This window comes from Aspergillus heteromorphus (assembly GCF_003184545.1).
Source record: "Aspergillus heteromorphus CBS 117.55 chromosome Unknown BO70scaffold_56, whole genome shotgun sequence".
In the NCBI taxonomy this organism is placed as follows: Eukaryota; Fungi; Ascomycota; class Eurotiomycetes; order Eurotiales; family Aspergillaceae; genus Aspergillus; species Aspergillus heteromorphus.
In genome coordinates this window covers 42,532-63,946 of record NW_020290461.1, presented here as the reverse complement: position 1 = coordinate 63,946, position 21,415 = coordinate 42,532, and the positions used below count along the sequence as shown (strand labels likewise).

The 21,415-nt window shown below is 50.5% G+C and overlaps 8 protein-coding genes across 8 annotated transcripts; 4 read left to right on the top strand and 4 right to left on the bottom strand.

Annotated features, from left to right (window-relative positions):
* Positions 1–851: 851 nt before the first annotated feature.
* On the top strand, positions 852–4,345 carry BO70DRAFT_401250 (60S ribosomal eL13 domain-containing protein; the record flags this gene model as incomplete). The annotated part of the gene is made up of 5 exons (XM_025546974.1): positions 852–2,069; positions 3,355–3,388; positions 3,481–3,527; positions 3,650–3,808; positions 3,911–4,345. 5 exons carry the CDS (start codon positions 852–854, stop codon positions 4,343–4,345), a joined length of 1,893 nt encoding a protein of 630 aa, XP_025394344.1.
* A 638-nt stretch (positions 4,346–4,983) lies between these two features.
* Positions 4,984–7,299, bottom strand: BO70DRAFT_346835 (uncharacterized protein). Its single transcript, XM_025541562.1, has 2 exons — positions 6,253–7,299; positions 4,984–6,202 (listed from the first exon to the last, which is right to left on the bottom strand). The coding sequence occupies exons 1-2, from the start codon at positions 7,170–7,172 to the stop codon at positions 5,245–5,247; spliced, it is 1,878 nt and encodes a 625-aa protein (XP_025394343.1). The 5' UTR covers positions 7,173–7,299; the 3' UTR covers positions 4,984–5,244.
* A 47-nt stretch (positions 7,300–7,346) lies between these two features.
* BO70DRAFT_192222 (oxidoreductase-like domain-containing protein) lies at positions 7,347–8,561 on the top strand. Its single transcript, XM_025538504.1, has one exon. The coding sequence runs from the start codon at positions 7,481–7,483 to the stop codon at positions 8,264–8,266; it is 786 nt and encodes a 261-aa protein (XP_025394342.1). The 5' UTR covers positions 7,347–7,480; the 3' UTR covers positions 8,267–8,561.
* Positions 8,446–9,392, top strand: BO70DRAFT_192219 (DUF3245 domain-containing protein). The gene is made up of 2 exons (XM_025538503.1): positions 8,446–8,806; positions 8,885–9,392. Exons 1-2 carry the CDS (start codon positions 8,625–8,627, stop codon positions 9,381–9,383), a joined length of 681 nt encoding a protein of 226 aa, XP_025394341.1. The 5' UTR covers positions 8,446–8,624; the 3' UTR covers positions 9,384–9,392.
* A 622-nt stretch (positions 9,393–10,014) lies between these two features.
* Positions 10,015–12,371, bottom strand: BO70DRAFT_192188 (flocculation suppression protein). Its single transcript, XM_025538502.1, has 6 exons — positions 11,868–12,371; positions 11,692–11,790; positions 11,555–11,622; positions 11,149–11,492; positions 11,007–11,076; positions 10,015–10,956 (listed from the first exon to the last, which is right to left on the bottom strand). The coding sequence occupies exons 1-6, from the start codon at positions 12,218–12,220 to the stop codon at positions 10,160–10,162; spliced, it is 1,731 nt and encodes a 576-aa protein (XP_025394340.1). The 5' UTR covers positions 12,221–12,371; the 3' UTR covers positions 10,015–10,159.
* Positions 12,372–13,503: 1,132 nt separating this feature from the next.
* Positions 13,504–15,507, top strand: BO70DRAFT_390968 (F-box domain protein). Its single transcript, XM_025546203.1, has 4 exons — positions 13,504–13,604; positions 13,676–13,841; positions 13,913–14,283; positions 14,374–15,507. Exons 1-4 carry the CDS (start codon positions 13,522–13,524, stop codon positions 15,245–15,247), a joined length of 1,494 nt encoding a protein of 497 aa, XP_025394339.1. The 5' UTR covers positions 13,504–13,521; the 3' UTR covers positions 15,248–15,507.
* Positions 15,397–17,710, bottom strand: BO70DRAFT_390967 (succinate--CoA ligase (GDP-forming) subunit beta). The gene is made up of 9 exons (XM_025546202.1): positions 17,483–17,710; positions 17,286–17,369; positions 17,147–17,219; positions 16,984–17,083; positions 16,379–16,924; positions 16,270–16,316; positions 15,916–16,208; positions 15,690–15,844; positions 15,397–15,507 (listed from the first exon to the last, which is right to left on the bottom strand). The coding sequence occupies exons 1-8, from the start codon at positions 17,534–17,536 to the stop codon at positions 15,710–15,712; spliced, it is 1,332 nt and encodes a 443-aa protein (XP_025394338.1). The 5' UTR covers positions 17,537–17,710; the 3' UTR covers positions 15,397–15,507; positions 15,690–15,709.
* A 53-nt stretch (positions 17,711–17,763) lies between these two features.
* On the bottom strand, positions 17,764–19,140 carry BO70DRAFT_325133 (SDR family oxidoreductase; the record flags this gene model as incomplete). The annotated part of the gene is made up of 6 exons (XM_025540634.1): positions 17,764–18,302; positions 18,358–18,452; positions 18,508–18,659; positions 18,724–18,731; positions 18,784–19,008; positions 19,097–19,140. The coding sequence occupies 6 exons, from the start codon at positions 19,138–19,140 to the stop codon at positions 17,936–17,938; spliced, it is 891 nt and encodes a 296-aa protein (XP_025394337.1). The 3' UTR covers positions 17,764–17,935.
* Between the last annotated feature and the right edge of the window lie 2,275 nt (positions 19,141–21,415).

Below are 21,415 nucleotides of genomic sequence, written 5' to 3'. Positions count from 1 at the left end.
TGCAAGCGACTTCCCAGCCTCCCCCCCCGATGTGCGCAACGCTCGCAACAAACATCCTTAAGGCATCAAACCGTCCCTCCGTCGCGCTCCTTGCTTCTCCCCCCATCTCTTCCACCTGTTCCTTCCATGCTTCGAGTCCCTTTGCTCCCCTTACTCCCCCTTCCACCTTCCATCGAGCTTCCATACCTCGCCGTTTCACCTCTTCCGCCCTCAGCTCCTCCTACCCCCAGCTCCTTATCGCCCAAGTACTCCGCACCTTCTCCTTGCCTTTGGTCGAACGTGGCTCAGCAGCCCTATCAGTGATAAGCGCACCGACCTAGCTAGCTGCCCGTCACAGCTCGACTCAAGTGACATTCGCTCTTCGGTGTTCCCTCCGGCCCATTCCACCCCGGCCTCTACGATCGCTTCGTCCCTAAATACGAAGTCCCTCAGGGGTCCACTGCCACCGACCCGGCACCTCAGCTTCAGCCCGGTCCGACCCTTGGAGACGTCCCTTTTGATCGATCGTGTTTCGGATCCGGTATGCGCCTTACCGCCCGCAACAACCATCGTCCAACGCATTGATGCGGCTAATACTGACTTATCCTCCTAGTGTGGATCCTCCTGCTCGCGGATATCATCTATCGGGTCCCACCATTGCCGCTGCTCCTTTTTTTGTCATGTCGCAAGGGCCTGATTCGCAGTTCTCGCAAGGTTCACTTGCCCCTCCCGCTGAGATCTCCGGTCCCACAACTCCCATTCGACGTGCAAGTCTATCTGCATCCCCAGACTTGAGTGCAAGGGCCGGAAGCCAGGCATCGCATTCCGATAAAAGCAAGTTTATATCGCCTCCATCGCTACCTTCCTCCGATATGACGCCACCTCCCTCAACACAAATTCCAGGGGCCCCTCTCCGACACTCAAGATCTCGCTCCACTTCGTCCCTGGCTTCTGCACCAGATATCGAGAAGACACTTTGCGTTGCATACGGCGCTTCCGAAAACCTTCCAACCGCTGATGAGATTGACACTGCGGACGAGGCTAAGCTTCGGGCAGTCGCCAAAGAACTGTTAGGTGTTGCCCAAGAGGCTCGCATGTCGGCGCTTCACTTCAAGCTGCAGAACAGTCTGCTATCGTTCACAAGCAACGAAGCCATTAAACGGGCCGAAGTTGAGCATCAATTAGCGAGAAGAGAAGTCGAGATCCTCCAAAGCTCGGAGTATCGCAGTCGCCATTATCAGACCGAAGTCAAGCCAGTGCAGCAAGTTTCAAACGTGGATTTAGAGCTTGCCCTCAAGCGTAATCAAGAGCTGGAAAGAGTGAATGCCACCCTCGATCGAAGACTGCGTCGAGCTAAAAAGTTGATTGAGCAAGAGAAGGAGAAGTCCGACATCCTGAGGGAAGAAAACAACTTGCTGAAGGGGCGCATCAGGGACAACCGAAAACATTTCTCTCAGATGATCGAGCATGGTCCAATGTCACCAAGCCCTCAAAGAGAGGTCCAGGCGTCTCACCGAAGACACTACCCCCAATTTGCAGATAGCAGCAGCCACCAGATGAACGGGGGTGACAGCCACAACCCGTTCGCGGCACTTCTGGCTGCGGATCGTGTCCTCAACCGAGAATCACCGAGTGTTGCAACCACGCCCAACAGACATCGTACTTATAACCAGAATACCGAGGACCACATGCGTGGGAACCATTCGTTGTCATCCCTACCCATGACTCCATCCCATCCTCGGATGGCCCTCGAGGAGAACCGATGCAATACATCCGGTATGGACTCTTATGGTACCCATCGCGATAGGGATAGCACCATATCAGCATCCGACGTTGAAGAAGCCGAAACCGAAGAAGATATCCCCGCGTCGGAGGCTGGAACATTGGCTAGTAGCATGCTTCGTTCCCACACCCTTGGTAGTCATCATGGAACCCGAGGCGTGGCGAATGCACCAAAGTCCAGCACTCTCTTGCAAACGAAACTGTTTGGTCAGGTGAAGAAGGCCGGGGTTGAGCGGCCGCCAACTAATCTTAAACGCAAGGCGAGTTTTGATGGTGCGACCTCGAAGAAATCGAAAGCGGAGGAAAGAGTGGGTCTCGGTATTGACACATGGAATAAATAAGCCTGACCCGTGCACTACTACACGTACCATCGGTGCATGTACTATCGTTGCACCTGTTACTCGATGAGATTGGGCTGTTGAAGCTGTCTTGTTTCTGAAGGCCGGCTTTACATCCTGTCTTACGCCAGATGCGAGTTGACTTTATACCCTTGTACTCTTCCTCTCTCAAACCCCCGTTTCCCTTCGGGGAGACGTGATGACTGATGATGTTATGTAAAGACTGATGGGTGAAGCGGTGTTTTTCTAAGGGGTTTGGTTTGGGTCTTTTCGCAGGGATTGTATCAAGCAGTGATCGATAGATGACTTTCAAATATTCGGGCTCTGCCGTGACGGCACGATGTGATTCTTCGTATGTTCAGTGTTACTGCCCGTTATGATGCAGTCCAGCTTCCTACGGAGGTAGTATAGCCAGTGGTGCCTATCATCATCTACCGAAGTGCCAAGGACTTGGGAGATCTAACGGGCAGTACGGAGTACGGAGGAGTAACCGGTGTAACAGCCTAACAGGGCTCCATCTGAAGTGTCTCGCCTTAATTGGGTGGAAGTACCTAGGTGGTACCTAGTAGTATTCCGTAGGTATATGTAGTAGTTAGATAGTAGCTATCTACCACTGGTATATAGGTACCTTGGATAGTAGTAGGTCCACGGTGGTAATAATAGTAGTTAGTCCATACGCGGTTAATTTTTGAGACTAGGTACTGATGTAAGGTTGTAATGGGAGGTACGAAGTACTATGGTTCCATCGTTCAGTACTTACAAAGACACACTTTCAAAGGTACATAATAATCAGACCCCCCGATATCTGTCTTATGAGGATAATGCATCACCAGTACCATGATGTACCAGTGATGCTTTCTTCTTGGACGGTAAAAATAAAATACAGTCCAACGTATCGATGCTGTACGAACCACCCAGAGAAAAGCCGGGGGAGGGAAGGCAAGAAGACACCTTCCGGAACAGGTAAGCAGGGTAGGGCTCGCTAAGCGAGGCGAATGCGGCTCTGCGCGGGTTGGCCACACCAAAAAAAGTTCCACCTAATACTGAGACGAGGAGTTTTGAGATACGACCAGCAACCACCCACGACGACGACGACAATCTCCCGGCCTTGATCCCCATCCGTCACAATGGTGCGTTATGCCCCCCCCCCCATGAAGGCCCGATATCATCGCCAGCTGCATCATGCGATGATTCGGCCCTGCTTTCGACGAAATTCGACCCCGTATGCTGACCAGAGACCTGTTGGGGGATATAGGCGATCAAGCACAACAACCAGATTCTCAACCAGCGTGAGTGAACCCGCACGATAAAAGGCTGCAGTGGTATCTGGGAGACGGACAATCGCAGGGAATTCAATGGACTGACGGGTTTTTGATTTCAGACTTCCACAAGGACTGGCAGCGTCGTGTCCGCGTGCACTTCGACCAGGTACGCCCTCGAAAAACCCTTACCCGATTCCCATGACGAACGACTCGAACTGGAAGAGGGCGAAAATTTTTTCTTCATGTTGCGGTGGACTGACCTAGTTTTTTTTTCCTGCGATTCAATAGCCTGGCCGCAAGCACCGCCGTCGTGAGGCCCGTCTCGCTAAGGCTGCCGCCGTTGCTCCTCGTCCGGTTGACCAGCTGCGCCCCGTTGTGCGCTGCCCTACCGTCAAGTACAACCGCCGTGTCCGTGCTGGCCGTGGTTTCACCCTTGCTGAGCTGAAGGTAAATCCGTCCTGATGATTTGAAAAATCGGAATTGCCCTCTGCGACTGGGTACACGAAGATGGATGGAGGCTTACAGGAGAAATTCTTTCGCACCTTTTAGGAAGCTGGTATCCCCAAGAAGCTCGCTCGCACCGTTGGTATCGCCGTCGACCACCGTCGTGTCAACTACTCCAAGGAGTCGCTCGTCGCCAATGTCGCCCGTCTCCAGGACTACAAGGCTCGCCTGATCCTCTTCCCCCGCAAGAGCGGTCAGTTCAAGAAGCTTGACTCGTCCGCCGAGGAGGTTGCCGCCGCCAAGGCTGCCTTTGCTGAGGGCAAGTCCGAGGGCTTTGTCACCCGTGTCGGTGCCACCCTCCCCATCAAGAACGTCTCCGCCGAGGAGGCTGTTACCGAGGTCAAGCGTGACGACCTCCCCAAGGGTGAGGAGGCCGCTTACCGCCGGCTGCGTGAGGCCCGTAGCGAGGCCCGCTACAAGGGTGTCCGGGAGAAGCGTGCTAAGGCCAAGGCTGATGAGGAGACTGCCGCCAAGAAATAAATTTGATTCACAGCTAATGATGATCGGGTCAATTTTCAAGTCGGTGATTAGTACACTGTGGCATGGCGTCGCTCCTCTATTTCCGTTTTCACCTTTGTCCTTAACATAAAAAGCTCCGAACCCCTCGAAATGCAAATGTCCCAAATTTCATGCCCCAGCCTATCCTACTAGGTCCTCTGCGCCAGATTAGTGATTCGTTCGTCCCCTGTGTTCGTTCTGTTCCTTGGGCGGCGCTATGCCGTTCCTTGTCGCAATTGGTGTGTCGTGAAGGTGGCAGCGTTTGTGTGGACCTAACTTGCCTCCGTGTGAGCGCCGCGCATCCTGTCGTAGTCACTCGCCAATCTCCCTTGTTTACGTCCGCGTTGAACTGGCCAGCCCTTCCGTCCGAGACACGGCTATCGAACACATTGCTCGATAGGCCTGGAGCATGCATGGGCATTAGGCAAGCTTGCATGTAAATGTGATGATCAATCAATGAAGACGTCTTGATTTAGCCCTTGCGCTTCAGTACTTCGCTCCAAGTAGAACTTTGCACATCCAGTATCTTTCATAAAGTACGAACATCACCATCTGGATTGCTTGGTGGGTCAGTCCACACTTATCAGTCTATCAGGAACAACAACAATCTGGACGTTTATGATTATTCCATTCAATCGTATAAACTATGTATGTGTGTTCAAACAGTGCAAGTCATCGCTTATTCCAAAAATTCGATATCCATATCCAAGACTGTTGTCGGGAAAACGAACAAGACGTGGTAAAATGAGAAGTTGGAAAAAGATCCTGTGGACTAATGGCGTCCGGCAAACCCTGCTGCCTCCGTACTCGAAAAACGCCGTGGCCATAACATGAGTTCATGTGACCCATCACCAGCGCAAAAGCACTCACTGGATCGAGACTCATTGCTCAACATCAACGCCAACACCAAACAATGCGCCCAAAGTACATTCCGTAGCCTGAATTACCACATCGGCATAGGAATCGCTACGACTGCTTCCTGTGTCATTACGCTTGCTCTCCTCCAGCATCGCTTGAAACAGTCTCTTGGACTCTTGTTCGACCTTGTGCCCGGAGTCGCCGTCAGATCCAGGCAACACCGACACACTAATCCCCGCTGCCAGTTCAGGTTCACATGTCCATTCGTCCATGATCAGTTCGCAAGACAGAAGTAGTTTTACTGAACCTCTTTTGGATTCGAAAAGCATTGAAGTGCGCTCGATATGTGGTAGTATGTGTCGTAGGTCTGATGTCTTGAAGGGCTTGGCATTGTTATTCCACTGCGAATGGCCAGAGATCACCGCCGCATGTTGCTTTTCCATGTGGGACCACAACTCAGCCCGCGATACTAAAGCCTCCCAGTAGCGATTGATGCCCCAACAAAGCCCCGAGACATCCAGTCTCAGTAGCGGGTTCGCAAGCCGGGAGTCTATCCACCGCCATAGATACTCCGGTATCCTTGCGTCTGAACCTTCCGCCGGCGATAGCACCGATAATGAGACTAAGCTTTGTATTCCCGGGTCAACATCGTACGTCACTGAGATTTTGTAGCGGATGGAAGGGAATGGAGGTGGGGCGGAAAATTTGAGGGTATGTCTATCCACGAGGTCAGGCGCTGATGTAGAAATGGAAGGTGAAGATGCGGCAAGGTTCAATGGAGCCAAAGCTGTCAAATATTGTTCTGTCTGTGCATGCTCTTGAAGTGCAAACGGGTTTATCAAGGGGGTTTCTGGTGGATGTTGTGGGGGACTTTTGACGGCGAAAGGGAGTAAGGAAGATATTAGTGACGATATTGACGCATCATTTGAATGATACGTTGTCTGGGCCGGTTGGATAGGATAAACTGTTGCCAACAAAGCACTATCGACAGGTCAGTAGCTATTATTGTCACGAAATTTGGGAGACCCTACGTAAGTTTGGTCAGATCAGGATCACTGTTATTATCGCTTTTATTGTTTTTGTTGCTGCTGCTGTCGAGATCATCTTGGCCGAGATTTTTTGACCATGTCTCCAGTTCCGCAACGTCCTTCTTCAACTGCTGCAATTCAGAAAGAAGCGCGCCTCTCAACTTGCGCTTCTTTAAGGTGGGAGCCGGAAAGGACGCCCGATCCAGCGCAAGCCCTGACTGTGCCGATTCTTCTGACCCGCCGTGGTCGACACTCCTAAGCTTGGACGGAGTTTGATCCGGACCTTCTGTGTTTCGTCTCCCCCATGTCCCTTGTTGTGAGCTAGGGCTGCTGCTCAAGAGCCCCTTCGGTCGGCCGGGAGGCCTTTCCAGGCCTAGTTGAGTCGGTGTTGGAGGAAGATCCGGCTCATCGAGTATTTGTTGGAAAGACGGCTCATTGAGATCGCCGCTCAGATCCACCTCCGCAGTTGCACTATCCAACTCAGATGCCAGTTGGTTTTCTGGCGTGTCGATCGGGGTGGCTTCCGCTATACTTTCTTGAGTCGCAACTGGGGATCGAAATATTAGGTCCGAGGCGGTTATCCTTGTCGAGACCCGTCGAGGGGGTGCAGCAAAAGCCCCCAGTCCGCTGGACCGGCGGCCTGAAAGGGAGGATGCCGGTGATTGCTTATTTCGCTTGAGAGGACCTAGAGGACTGGCGGCAGAGGTCAATGATGGCCTGAGAGCCTTCCTGTCTCGTAGTCCCAGTGCCCTCGTTCCGGCCTGTTTCACTTTCCGCGGTATTTTCCCGGGAGATCCGCCAGCACTTCGCTCGAGGATCACGGGATGGGATCTAGCTAAGCTTGGTCTTGTTGGGGCTTGGTACGACACACGCTTGATGGTGTGCTGTTGGGGCCCATCTCGAAGAGGAGGCGGGGGGTTCATTTGCAACTCGTCGACAGCAATCCCCGTCGGACTGCCGGGCTTTCCGTGGGTGCAAAGGTGAGGAAGAGAGCAGGTGAACCGTGCTCTGGAAAGCCAGAACCTCCGGAGAGAGGACGAGGACGACGAGGAGAGGAGCACGGAGACGAAGAAGCCTCCGGGTTGGCCAGCCGCGATCAACAACATCCATCTCGGGCGGTTTGCATTGTTTGCCATGGGGGCGGGCAGTAACTACTAGTAGTAGTATGACATAACCGCCGCGGGTTTCATTCATCCCTGCCCTGCTGCTCGACATCTCCACCACCACCACCATGGAGCGTCCTTGCATGGCGATCCGCCCCTCTCTCCTTTTTCGAAGATGGCTCTGCCATTCACTCAACTTTCGCGTACCGAGTCCATCGCTGTTAGTCCGACCACAGCTCATCTCCCCGCATGCACGCCGCACCCACGCTCATGAGTATGCCACTCTCCACGATGAAAACGCCGGAGGAGCCGACTCAAGAGCCCCTCAAGCGCATCCGCTCTCAGGCTATTACCACGACATTCTCTCCACTCGCTCTCCCTACGGGGATCCAGTGAAACCTACGCACCAGCCCGAACAGCCCACACAACCGGCGCCGCCCGAGCCGCAAACACCGCAGGACAAAATGTCGATCGTCTTTGGTACTCGACTGGCAGGTCCTGGCCGCACGTCTCGTTACAACCCCGGCTCAACGCCAGACGCGGTATGGAAGACTATAAATGGAGTCGCGATCCCGCCGCGGCCGGAGGAGCCCGACAATTGCTGCATGAGTGGCTGTGTCCACTGTGTATGGGATGACTACCGTGACGAGCTTGAGGAGTGGGCTGCAAGACTGGACCAGGCGAAAACAAAGCCTGTCACGCAAAGTCACGCTACGGATCTGCGGCACACCCCGAGGGCTGAAGTCGCTACAGCCAGCAGAAGCATGGAGGACGACGGTGGTGGCAGTGAGACGAATTGGTCGCCACCGGATTCGAGCGAAGATTTGTTCGCCAATATACCCGTTGGGATCCGGGAATTCATGAAGACAGAAAAGAAGTTGAAGCAAAGACATCAGGAGGAGGGCCACACATGAGGAACCGCTTCAATTTTATTATTTACGACTACGCCGTGTCGCACAAGCTCGGTAGAATCAGTTGGTGGCGGTGACCGTGGACCCTGTTTGTACATAGAAGGATAGATAGACCATTAGGTGTAGGATATATATATCGGGCGATTTGGTCGGGGACTTGAAGATATGCCGGGGTTCGGTTCGTTCCTCGAAGGTGGGGGTGGGTAAATGAGAATGCGACAAGCCGATAAGGCAAGCGGTACGGAATATACCCGGGCTCGATACGCTCTGCCACTCTGTTCCGCCTTGCTATCGCAAAAAGTTCCCTCGTCTCTTGCCCGCACGAAACAATCCCAGGCAATCAATCGGACGCCAAATCACAATGGCAACGTCCAAGGCGGAGACAGACATCATTCTCAACAAGGCAAACGTGGCACTGGCCCGGAGTCAGCGGCTCGTCGCATCATGGCTCCCCCCGGCAACGACGGAAGACCAAGCCAACATTAAATCCGAAGAGGAGCTGCAACGGGAAGAAGATGAGATTTTCACAGCTGTCCCTGAGACGTGAGTGCTTGAGTTTGCGGAAGGGAGAAGAAGACCTGCCTGCCATATCATGGGCCGTGCTAACTCGGCGCAATCTAGTCTAGGAGTCGGAGCGCCTCTCCCCACTAAAGCCGCGGATGGGAGCTGGAACCGGACCGAATTAGACTCAAATGATAAATTACGAAGGCAGCTCCTCGGAAAGAACTATAAAAAGGTTATGACCGCAAAGGGAAACACGCCTGCTGGCGCTGGCGCCGTGAGTCGACTTCCGGTGAGCGGCGCTTCGTCCAGCACCACAAAAGACGTGGAAGACGAAGATGACGAAGAAGAAGGGCGGACAGCATTGATAGGAAAGAAAAATGCTATCTCCTCCAAGAAGCGGAAGGCTGAACATCGAGTGCGGCCGGTCTCGGAGCCATCTAATGATCAAAATAGCAAGACGAAACAAATCAGTGGCGATGATGACGATGGCGACGAGATCGATAAACCCAACAAGCAAACGGGGCCGTTAATACAACCGTCGAGGGGTAGAAAGAAAGCCACGAGCTATTTAGATGAAATATTGGCCGAGCGGTCGAAAAAAAGAAAGAAGAGATGAGATGGTATCATCCAGGATCATTGAGAAGGGCTCGATGGATGGTACAATTTTGCACGCAGTTCAAAATCATAAAAACACCAACATATCCGCTTGGTACCGTTTAAATAAGACTGGCAATGAGGAAGTCTGAAAGACTATGATCTAGCCTTGCAGTAGGATATCATTTTGGATTCGCCATTCTAAATTACTATACCCCAGTAATACTGTGCACCGCCCAACCCGGGGTATATAATATAATAACATATGCAGTGGCTAGGCCTTGGAGCGCTGGTCTGTGCAAGGCCGCCCCATCATTGAAAATTCTGCAACAAGGAGCACACGGGGCTAGGCAGCCCCGGTGTCTGATGCGACTGAAGCCACATCGAGTACACCCCGGCATCCATGTTGCCTGAGAAAAAAAAATTAGTTCCATCCAAACCATGCCAGGAAGCTCGGGTTACTGAAACCCACGGATGTTGTATCAATTGTACAGTAGATGACCCCACCCAAAAGAAGATAAACATAGAAATTATAAATGGGCAATACTCCAGATGATGCAGTACCGGTCCAGAAAGGAAGAGTAAGGGAGGATGCGCTTTTTACATTTCAATTCGCTTTTCCTTTTCATGTTTCTCTTACCTCTCCCCCCCCCCCTCCCCCGATGAAAACATGCACCCCTAGGAACAATGTACTGATGGCCTCAGGCCCGGAGGAAGGACGATGTCATAAATCCCCACCACCCCAACTCTCTCATGAGATTCCTCCGTGAGCAAAACGGTCAGTTGCGTCCTCGGGGTCTATTCCAACCGCTTTCTTTTTCTGTCGTCGGCCATGGCGTGTTGGTCTTCATCTGGTCGTTCCGCAGTGTCGGCTGGGTTAAGAAGGGAATGGACATTGCTTGCCATGCTAGAACGTCGTGTTGCAGGCAAGGATGATTCGTGACGAGGAAACCTGGGCCCTAGAGGCCAACCGTTATCGGTGGCGACGGATTGATCAAGGTGTAGAGGTGGAGTGGCGTGTCGAGAGGTTCCCTGAAGACGTCGTGGCGCGCCCATGTCATACTGGGCCAGTACGTCCCGGACCTGCTGTTCGCTCGACGTCGGAGTCCGATGTCGTGACGGGGACCAAGGACTCGCCGGCCCATGGGAAGTTGGAAAAGGGGATACTCCCGGTGGCGGCCAGCCGTGCTGTCTGATGTCTGCCGAAGTGTGTCGACGGGCGAGGTTTGGCCCTGGTGGAGAGGACACGGACGACAGAGGATGGGGCATGGGATGTTGCGGCGTGATGACGGACGGGACTTGCGGGCGGCTATAGCTGGGGGAAGAGTTTCCGGTACCAATGGAGCCATAACGACGAGGTGAGACAGCTAGATGGGGGGGTACGGGCGGTCGAATCATGTTGGGCCTCGATGGATCCATCACCGATGGGCGACGGCTGTCTTCTTGGGGTATCTGGCGCGGAGACAGTGGCGGGCCTGCATCAACAGCTATATTGGCGACGAAAGGTTGTCGGACGGCCAGATACGGGTCTGGAGGATGCTCCAGGGCTCGAACAGCATCAAGATGCTTTTCCAGTTCGGCCTGCATGCTGGCCACTGTTCATAGTTAGGGTTTGAGTACCGGAGTGTTTAACCGAAAAACTCACCATCTCGGTACAAAAGGCTCTCGCGATCTGGAATCATGCTTCTCAGAGCCCGTGAAATCGAGAGAGTCCACTGAGTCACAGTGCGGGTCAGCGTGATCGCCCTATATGCATATCGCACGCTGATCTGAGTCCCCTAACTTACGTGATGGCATCTGGTCAAACTCTCGGTCATTGCCTGGCACCTCGCATTAAGCGTCACATTCCCTTCTTCGGCGCGACTTAGACGGGCGTGCATGTCGTACATGGAGTGTTCCAGGTTCATCAAGCGCGCCTCGGTGGCATCTGGTACAGGCTCAGCTGGGGTGCCAGGCTGGGAAGTAGCGGTCTTGTGGCCTGGGAACGAATCGCGATGAATCAAGGCATGACGGGATGCACGCCGCTTAATTTCGCGTAATCCGACGAGGTCACCCCGTTTAAAATTGCCATTGCCGTGTTTGAACTCCCACAACGCGGAATCGGGAGAACCGGTATGAAATACGTCGCTCACTGGTGTCCATGGTACATCAATAACGGTGCGGGCAATGCATCTGCTGTATCAACCAGCATACCTTTATGAAACCCGTACATATTCAGCTGTCTGACAAAGGACGAGATGTTGGTGTGCTTGAAGTATTGGCTGGTTGACTCGTTAGCAACCGGACTGGACTGACGATTGCGATAGGCCGAGATAGGAGGGGAAACTAACGCGAGGACTTTAGAGAATTCGGACGTGGGGGACATGACAAAGCTGTCGTTCGTACTCGACCACGAGATGAGATGTTGGATACCAGGATCTTCCAGCATACTGCGCAGCGTTATCAGCGACTACAATCGCGATAGGGGAAGGGGGATGTAAAAATCGTTGGCAGTCCGCCGACGTACTTGTAGAGCTTATGAATGAAAGCGGTCTGGACGACCTTGGGCTGTTGAGCTGCGGCGGCAGCTCCGATGGCCTGAATGGGGGTGACATGGTGGTTCACAGTCGCAGGTTCAGCAGAGCCATTGGAGGTGGCAGTGGTGATGTTTGCGCCCAGTCGATCGCTATCGGGGCTGCTATGGACGGGGGGCGCAGCGCCCGAGGCAGGAGGAGTGACCTCCATGGGATCACCGGCGGACTGGGTGGAAGCTGGAACGGAGGAGGCAAGGACAGGAATCTTTCGGGTCTTGCCCGGCGCATCGATAGCACCACCAGGGATGAGGAGATTCCTAGAGGGGGGATCGGCGAGACCACTCATCTCGCGCGGCGGAACAGGGGAGGAGAAAAGGTTGACGGCAGCCGAGGAGGAGCCGCAGGAGAGCAGGCGGAAATTGCGTCGGTCGGTCGATCGGTCGGTCGGTCGGTCGGTCGGTCGGTCTTCTTCTGCTTCTGTTGTTTCTGCTGCTTCTGCTGCTGCTTCTGCTTCTTGTTCTTTTCCCTTTTCAACTCTGGTTTTCCAAGATACAGTCAAGGCCCCTCCATCTGAAAAAGAAAAAGAAAAAGAAGAAGGGAAAGGGAAAAGGGGGAGGTGACAAATAGGGAGGAGGAAGGTAATGATGATCAAGTAGTAGATGGATGAGGAAGAATAATAATCAAAAAAAAAATTATTATATAAAAAAGGTACAGGGAGAAGTTAAGAAGAAAGAAAGAATGAATCAAGGAAATATCAATCCGATAGAGAAGTATAAGATCAATTTGTGTGAAAAGAAGAGGGAAGTAGATAAGAAGAGTGGCGATGGGAACAACCAGTTCCCTGAGTAGCAGGACCCCCCAATGTGGATATGTATGTGGATCTCGACCGGGGTTTAGAAAGGGGGAGGGGGAAGAAGGAGGAAGAGAAGAAAGAGAAGAGAGGAGGAACGTGAGAATGATGGGGAAGAGGAGCGAAAAAGAAGAAGAGCAGGATAGGGAGCTGAACGGGTGGATGGGTGGATGGGTGGGTGGATGAATGGAATCAATCGAAGGCGAGACAAGCTTGAGAGTCTGGGCCGGACGAACTGAGGATCAACAACCCGCCTCCCGAAGCTTCGTGAGCATCTCGATTATTGGTCAGTCCCGAACCTGTTTCTTTCGTTCTCTCTCTCTCTTTTTTTTTTCTTTTCTTTCTGGATCCTTGGGTTGTTCTGTTCGCCTTCCGATCGCTGCTGGTTCTGTAGATCCATCCCAGATGCATCCATAATTTAGATTCATACCTAGGTAGTAAGTACTACGGCGACTTCTACGGAGTAGGTAGGTGCAGAATACTATAGCGATATCTACTGTGTGTGTGGTATATAAGCTAGAAGCTATAAGTTATACTAGATGGAACCTTGTAGGTCGTCGATACCTTTATGTGTCCTATTGAGATCATCACAAGGGTACTCCGTACTTACTACCACCTATGTATATAGTGCTTAGTAGCGGTGGATGATGTTGGGTTGCTCCTTCCCTCCAAAGGCGCGTGCTTCCGGGCCCTGCATAGATAAAGAGAGAGAGAGAGAGATCTCCTCCTCTGCTCTCCCCCCTCCCCACTCTCTCCCCTCTCCCTACCCCCCTCCAAAACCAGACTTCCACTCCGCCATGGATTTATCAGATTCTTCGACCATCCAACAAATCATCTCCCTGTTCTCCCTGCTCCCCTCAACTTCAGCTCGACTTGCTGCGTAGGCGCCCAGCCATCATCCTGCTTCCTTCCTCCGATATTGGCCATTCAGCTCATTCGGTACGAAAACAGATGCCACCAGATCCTCGACCAGCTGAGCCCCCACGAATGGCGTGATGCGCAAGTGCGCATCAACCAGCGGTCCTTTCAAAGGGATATCTTGGGCGAATCTCCGCCGGAGGTTGCAGTTCAGATCGCCCAGCACCTCGGCCTCGCCGAGCTCCACGTACTCCAAAGGGTAAGCAACCTACCTAATGGGCATGCGCCATCGGCGGCATGACAAGACTGATATCAGCCACGCCTTTCCAGGTCTCCAGAAAGTGGCATCGGTTACTGTCATCGGACCTGGTCCGTGGAACAGCATACCAGCAGTACACCGGGTGTGTAGGCATACATGTCGCAGCAGACCAGTTCATTCACTATGCCAAACAGAGGTTACGCCTGGAGCGCGGCCTGCCCGTCTGTAAGATCCTGGATAGAGATCTTCCCCCGCCCCATGACTCAAACTTCGACTGTCTGGATTACGCCAATGGGAACTATGCCTGGCTGGAGAACAACACCCACATCGTCGTACATGACCTCCGCAAGCGCAAAGTCCGGCGTTTCTGCACCGAGAACCGAGATTCCCTCAGGGATGTACGTCTTTCTGAGTCCATGGTCGTAGCAATCAGTGTGCGTGCGTAAGTATCATAAACTGAGGCCGAAACCCAAAATGGCGTTGTCTGCCCCCAATATGCCCTTGAACGGACGTATAGCTCATCTGTATCTAGATACTGCCATGCCTGGAACCTTGAAACGGGAGACCATGCGTCATTCCGCATCCCAGCCCTTCATTTTCGGGCTTTTGTTGCCCGTGGTATGAAGGTTGCCCTGGGGTTTACCTACCCCTCAATCGCCGGAGATGAATATATCATTTACTGGGACATGGACTCTCGGGTGGCACGCAATATCGGGGTCGCACCTAACCTGGTCCTCATCGGCCTACAATCAGCCACCAACAGCCTGAGCACCCTCCATCTCGAAAGAAACAATATCGTTCAAGGCCGGGGTCAACTGTGCCATAATGAGAGGCTACGCGTCGTAAAGCATAGCCTCGAAAACCATGGACCCGTTGACAGCCTTTTATCCTATATATTACAACTGCCGGTCCTTGCAGAGTTTGATTGGCGCGTTTTGACGCTACACAATATATCAAACGACGCCAGTGGCCGACTGGCGGTCTTCTCCTGCGAACCACCCGTATCCGGTGTGGCATCAACCAACCCTAGCTATGTCGTTGTGGCCACCTACAACCATAAGACTGATGAGATGTGTTTGCACGGGCTAAGCCCCAAGGACACGCCATATCATCCCTTGTGCATGGCCGCTGTGGATCGGGGCCTCCTGTACTATGTAAAAAACGATAGGGGCAAGCCAGTCATTTGGATTTCTGAGCCAGCATCTCCCATCTCTCATCGCCCGGCCGCAGCCATGGATCCTGGGTTACCTAGAGAAGCCACGACTAGAGTTTACTCGTATGCCACTCGCTTCGCTCTCCGGGGTGACCGGGAGTTTGTCTTGATGATCAATGAAAACGATGTGAAAGTGTGGGGGTTTGGAGACACGGCCATTTCCGAGACTGCAGTTCCGACCGCAACCACTTGAAGACCATCAATCTTGGGTGATTCAATTTTAGATTCTGCTACACAGGCATATTGGAGTCTGCCAGAAGATTCTATCACTGAGCCCCTCGTTTCTAACACCAAGGATAAAGAATACATTAACAAAGAAAAGTGAACTAAAAAATGGACGATATACAGGACCATCAATGCTCTCTATACGAATCCCTTTCTTACTCTCGACCAGATCCATCTCATTCTACCATTATAACAATTCGTTCAAGCACCACCGTGACCGATCATGCTCTGGGCAGTAGGAGTGCATTAGCATTGTACCCTAGGCAAGACCAGTGACCATCATGGGCCTATCACATCCCATCTCGTTGCATCATCAAGAAAAATCTTGTTGTATCCCAGTCATGGGAATTATGAACAGGGGTGAGGGAGTGGGGGCGTGAGAGAGTACAAGAGATAATGAAGCAGCATACATAGAGATCCAACTCAGAATTTAGATACCGAGAGTGAATTCAACACCAACATCAATCTCACGCGCCATCTTGACGACCTTGGAGAACTGAACGGACTTCTCAGCAGCACTCTGGAGATCCTCAATAGAGAAGATCTTGAGGCCAGACTCGTTGATCTATACAGACTCATGTCAGCTCGTCATGTTCTTTTTGTGCGATACGTGCCAGAATTAGGTTAATAGCATACCAACTTGTGAGCCTGTTCCATGTTGGTACCCTGCAGACGCGCCACGATAGGGGTGCGCAGGCCCATCTCCTGCACAACGTTGATCAACCCTTGGGCGATGGCATCGCAGCGGACAATGCCACCGAAGATGTTGACGAAGATGGCCGTGACCTTGGGGTCACTGGTGATAAGCTCGAAGGCGGACTTGATAGCGGCGGGGGTGGCACCACCACCGACATCAAGGAAGTTGGCGGGAGCACCACCGTTAAGCTTAATGATGTCCATGGTAGCCATGGCAAGACCGGCACCGTTGACTACAAATACGGTTAGCAGGAGGGGAAGCCAAGAACGATATCGTTTCCTGGGGATCCGTACCCAAGCATCCAATGTCACCATCAAGCTTAATGAAGTTCAATCCGTGCCTGCATCGTGTATTAGAGCGCCGATTCTTCGAACTGTCCACAATCCAGAAGGTGAGTCTCACGTAGCAGCCTTGACCTCATCAGCATCTTCCTGGGTGGTGTCTCTCCAGGAGAACACCTCCTTCTGTCTGAAGTCGGCATTGTCGTCGAAGGCCAATTTGGCATCCATGGCCATGACCTTGTGGTCGGAAGTCTCTGACAGAGGGTTGATCTCGATCTGAGTCGCATCCCTCTCCATGAAGACCTTGTAGAGCTTCTGGATGGTGTCCCTGGCCTCCTCGATGCACTGCTCGGAGAAGCCGAGCTCGGTAGCGATCTTCGTGGCAATCGCATCGGTGACTCCAACATTGATATCGATGGGAGTGGTGATGATAGCGTCAGGGCTCTCTTTAGCAACGGCCTCAATGTCCATACCACCTTGAGACGAGGCAACGATGACGGGACCCTGAGTCTGGCGGTCCATGAGAACAGCCAGGTAGAACTCGCGACGAGCAAACTTGCGCTCGCAAATATACACGGAATTGCAAAGACGGCCACCAGCACCAGTTTGCTTGGTGATGAGCTTTTGTCCGATCATCTGACCAGCAAACATCTTGGCCTCGGTAGGGCTGAAAATTTGTATTTATCAGCGTGGGCGAATGACCGGAACAACACGGGTCACACTCACGAGTAGATCACACGCACACCACCCTTGAGACCATTGTCGAAGGAACCCTTACCACGACCGCCAGCAAGGACCTGGGCCTTGATGACCATGTCGTCGTTGCCTAATATTTCGGTCGCATCTTAGTGGGTGCAACCGCAGATGGGGATGTCGGATCAAAACGTACCGAGGGACTTAGCAACGGCCTCAGCTTCCTCCGCCGAGCGAGCGACCTCACCCTTAGGCATTCCCACGCCATACTGTAGACCTCTATCAGTGAAACCTGCAAGGCGAGATTATAACAAGACCCTGGGTGCCCGACGCACCGATTTGAGGAGATTCGCGGACAGGTATTCGTGAATCGACAGGTTTCTCTGCTGCTGAGCCAGGCGGGACTGAACGGAGGTCTCCTACGGGTGAGCAGTATATCAGCAAGTAAGCTCTGGAATGAGGATGTTGCGAGGTGGAAGGGGGGGCCTTAGATAAGGCGTCGCGCTGGACATCAAAGCCTGGGGAATCTTACCGTCGCAGCCCTCAAAGCTGCCGTAACCGGTCTGCTGCGGGCAAGCTTGAACATGTTGAAATCTCAGTTTGGGATAGAGGAGAGGAGATGGATCACGAGAGGCGCGTCAGGAGGCGAGGGGTGACAAGGGCAGGGGGTATCCTCCAAGGTGAGGTAATGCGGGAGAGGGAGGGAAATATTGGGTGTTGATGGGAGAACAGCTTTCTTTTTCGCGGCGATGATATTGCCTTGAGAGAACGAACGGGCGGTAGCCATCGGGAGTCGGTCACCTGACGGACCAACCAGCGTGCGTCTCGGGATGATTCAGCAGCACGGGAATATCACGGAACGGCGCCGGTACTACTCGTGCTCCGTTGCTTTAGAACTCCTACTTGTGGTTCGCCAGATTGGATACAGCAAATGTCATGGAATAGTAACCTCCGAGGGCATCAATGCAGCAAGACATGAACGGCATCACCCAGCAGAATTTCTCAGCCTGTCAAGTTGGAACATCCGTACCATAACACTCTGAAACAAGCCATTCCACGCCCATCCTCCTACCAGGAACCAAATCACCCAGCTTTTGTTACCTTCCCAGATCCAGTGTTTCCGCCCTTGCGCCCATGGCCAAATCCAACGCCATGGTGCGGATCCGTACAAAACCTGCCTGACAACACTCCGGGCGTATGAAGCGTGTGGCATCGCGCCATCCTGACTATGGGTCACGCGCCGATCGTACTCGTCCTCAATCGGAGCATAGATCGACCCGGGTGCCAATGTGCGTTGGACACGAGCGATCCGAGATTGCACTCCCCCCGTCACCACAGTTGTCACATTCACACTAGAGCACTTGGTATCAGCTACCTGACATGGGAAGGGGAAGTGCGATTTCATACCCAAACGGCGCAAGCTCCACGCGTAAGGAGTCGCTGAATGAGTGCAGGGCCGCTTTGGAGGCGTTGTACACGGACCCGAATACGTAGGGGATTATCTGGGCAAGCATCAGCACATGCGGCCCACCCAAGATTATCGCTGGCCGAACTCACCCCGGCGATAGACCCAATCTGCACAATGGTCCCCTTGGCCTCCATAAGAAGCGGAAGGAAGGTTTTGCACATGGCTATCACGGCAAAGAAATTCGTTTCAAAGGTCGCGCGTGCCTCGGGAAGCTCAACCTCCATTGCCGGCACGGTATAGTCTAACAAATGTCAGGAGAGTTTCCCTCTTGCTGAATTTGCGATGATCACTCTGCATGTACTTACTTCGGCCCCTGTTTCTTTTTGTCAACGTATACTGCCTCTTTGATGGGCGGGACCACTTACGCATTATTGACAAGGTAGTCCAGTCCCTTCTCTCCGAGCTTTGCTTTCACATCCGCAAAGCATTGTCGGATGCTGTCCTCGTCATCTACGACTAGGCTCAAGGTCTCGACTCCAAGTGCTGCCAAGTCTTCAATCGTCTCTGCCTCTCGGGCTGTAGCGAACACGCGAAGGCCATGCCGATGAAACTCGCGGGCAAGCGAGTTTCCTATGCCGCCGGGAGAGCATCTGTCAATATAGGCCTATTAGGATCAAATAGTTGGATATTATGCTGGCGAAGGTTGCGGAGACATCCTTGTACATCTCAGAGACTTACCCTGTGATCAGCACGGACTTCCGCTTGTCTTCGGCTACGGCCATTGCAAAGCGGGGCCGTAGAGGTTTTGGCGTTGGAACTTGGAAGAGGGTGGCTGGAGGAAGATCCAATCCGAAGAGTAGGCAGGATACAGTCAGGATCTCTGGGAAAGAACGGGGCCCTGGAGCATTCCAACAGTCGGGAGGCAGTTATGTACTCACCAATCAGTATATCGGCGCCGATCACACACTAGTTCCGACAGAACCTCGGTATCTATCTGTTTAGGAGTGTCTAGCACAAGGTGCGGAGTTGCTTTGTACTACTACTAGTACTGCTTACTAGGTACTCCGTTCTAGAGGTGCACATGTCCTGGAACACTGCTGAGCTCCCTTCTTCGCAAAGCACCGTGATGGTCAGGCTGCTATCGATTGTTTACTTCTCTAGCAGTCTAAGGGACCAATCAACATCTAATAGGTCACGTACGGAGTAGTACTAAGCGATTGAAACTGTTACCTACTCCGTACGGCCTATTTTGCCTATTTTACCTATTGAAACTCGTGATACGATACAATACTATACCGTAAGATATAAGTACCTCGTACCCACCACTGTCAATCCATCATCCATCGCTTTTTATTTTTTTAGTCCATCTATCTACCTAGAGTAGTACCTAGGTAGCAGGAAGTACTCCGTAGGAAGTGGTGCTTTGATCCTGGCTGGTTGGCTGATCCATATTTCGATACTATAGGTACAGGTACTATAATAGTCCGAACCTGTCCTCTGGACACTCAAAAAAGAAGTGAGCCACTGAGCAAAGGCGGCATAACTACATAGTAGGCAGGTGAATACAGGTAGGTAGTAGGGAGTTTCTCCTATACAATCAATATACGGAGTACCTGGGCACCCCCTTGCTCACTGTAGGCAGGGCTCATTATTATGATATGTCGAGTTGTCCAGTTTCTCATCCCAAATGATTACTCTACCTACTCTACCTTATGTGCACATAACTGGTGCCAATAATCGGTAGGTTCTTCCCGTCTCCCCGCCACCAAAATAGCCCGGCGCGTGCCGATACCCGAGGGCCTGTTACCGTATCTACTTGTTGTTAGGGATGTCCCAGGAATCTTACAAGGCGCTATACCTGCACATACCGGTACTTTGTACGGTATCTAGTAGTACTGAAGTAGGTACTCTGTACGGAGTACTCCGTACCTACTAACTAAAGTAAGTAGGTACTGTTATACTTGTCAACTGTAATGATAGCTAGTTCGCTATGATATGCTGCAGGCGAGCAGCTCTTGTTATATAATAAAAAATATTTAATAAAGCTATTTATAAATAGTAAAGTACTAATAAATAATAATTAATTTAATTAATTAAATAGAAGATCTTTAGATAAGATTATTTATTTATATTATAATAATTATAAATAATAACTACTTATTCTGAAAAAAAATTTTTTTTTTATTATCTAGCCCAATAATTCTCTTCTGCTTTAGTTATTAATTATATTTTATATAATAATATTAATAGTTACTGTTTAATTTACTGACTAGATTTATTTGATAAAGTTATTAATATTATAAATAATAAATATATCTTTATAATTTTATTAATAATAATTCTGATATTATTAGTAACAGCTCTTAATTAATCTAAATAAATATTTATTAATTAATTATATTTTTTTTTATTTATTTTAATTATCTAATATACTTATCTGCCTGCTTAGTAATCTTCTTATAATAATTTATTTATAAATAATTAAATTTTTTTATATAATTATTATATATTTTAATTATCTGATCTATATATTTATTTATAATTTTATAAATATATTCTTTATAATTCTTTTTAATTAATTTTATAATATTATTATAAGATAAATATTCAGAGTAAAGTATAAAGTTAAATTTTAATTTATTTTTAAATTAATATTTAATAAATTATTATAAAGCTGCTTAATATTTATTTTATAATAATTATATATATTTATTATACTGCTTATTTATTAATCTAATCTGTTTTTTATAATTTATTTACTAAATATTAAGATTATAATTTTTAATTTTAATTTAAATCTTAAGAATATTAACTTAAGCTATAAGATTCTAAATCTTTTTATAATAATTATTTATATATTTTATTTTAATTTTTTATTTAATTATTTTTTTATAAATAACTACTTTTTTTAGAGTCTGAAGTTTAATTATTTTATTATTTATAATAATTTATTTATTAGCTATAGAATTAAGTAAGTTTATAATAATTTAATTTTAAAAAATAGTAAATATTATTTATTTATAATCGATTTTATTAAGTTTATAGATCTTTAATTTT

What these genes read in the sequence shown, in the direction of transcription:
- BO70DRAFT_346835 (XM_025541562.1), bottom strand. Translation starts at nt 7,172, where the DNA reads ATGAACCCCCCGCCTCCTCTTCGAGATGGGCCCCAACAGCACACCATC. An exon ending in CCTGATCTGACCAAACTTAC is followed by an intron (nt 6,203 to 6,252) that starts GTAGGGTCTCCC and finishes ACCTGTCGATAG; the next exon opens with TGCTTTGTTGGCAACAGTTT.
- BO70DRAFT_390967 (XM_025546202.1), bottom strand. Translation starts at nt 17,536, where the DNA reads ATGTTCAAGCTTGCCCGCAGCAGACCGGTTACGGCAGCTTTGAGGGCT. An exon ending in CAGCTTTGAGGGCTGCGACG is followed by an intron (nt 17,370 to 17,482) that starts GTAAGATTCCCC and finishes GCTCACCCGTAG; the next exon opens with GAGACCTCCGTTCAGTCCCG. An exon ending in TGGTGACATTGGATGCTTGG is followed by an intron (nt 16,209 to 16,269) that starts GTACGGATCCCC and finishes CCGTATTTGTAG; the next exon opens with TCAACGGTGCCGGTCTTGCC.
- BO70DRAFT_192188 (XM_025538502.1), bottom strand. Translation starts at nt 12,220, where the DNA reads ATGAGTGGTCTCGCCGATCCCCCCTCTAGGAATCTCCTCATCCCTGGT. An exon ending in GAATTCTCTAAAGTCCTCGC is followed by an intron (nt 11,623 to 11,691) that starts GTTAGTTTCCCC and finishes CGAGTCAACCAG; the next exon opens with CCAATACTTCAAGCACACCA. An exon ending in GTTTGACCAGATGCCATCAC is followed by an intron (nt 11,077 to 11,148) that starts GTAAGTTAGGGG and finishes ACTGTGACTCAG; the next exon opens with TGGACTCTCTCGATTTCACG.
- BO70DRAFT_192219 (XM_025538503.1), top strand. Translation starts at nt 8,625, where the DNA reads ATGGCAACGTCCAAGGCGGAGACAGACATCATTCTCAACAAGGCAAAC. An exon ending in TTCACAGCTGTCCCTGAGAC is followed by an intron (nt 8,807 to 8,884) that starts GTGAGTGCTTGA and finishes GGCGCAATCTAG; the next exon opens with TCTAGGAGTCGGAGCGCCTC.
- BO70DRAFT_390968 (XM_025546203.1), top strand. Translation starts at nt 13,522, where the DNA reads ATGGATTTATCAGATTCTTCGACCATCCAACAAATCATCTCCCTGTTC. An exon ending in ACTTCAGCTCGACTTGCTGC is followed by an intron (nt 13,605 to 13,675) that starts GTAGGCGCCCAG and finishes GTACGAAAACAG; the next exon opens with ATGCCACCAGATCCTCGACC. An exon ending in GTAGCAATCAGTGTGCGTGC is followed by an intron (nt 14,284 to 14,373) that starts GTAAGTATCATA and finishes ATCTGTATCTAG; the next exon opens with ATACTGCCATGCCTGGAACC.
- BO70DRAFT_192222 (XM_025538504.1), top strand. Translation starts at nt 7,481, where the DNA reads ATGGAGCGTCCTTGCATGGCGATCCGCCCCTCTCTCCTTTTTCGAAGA.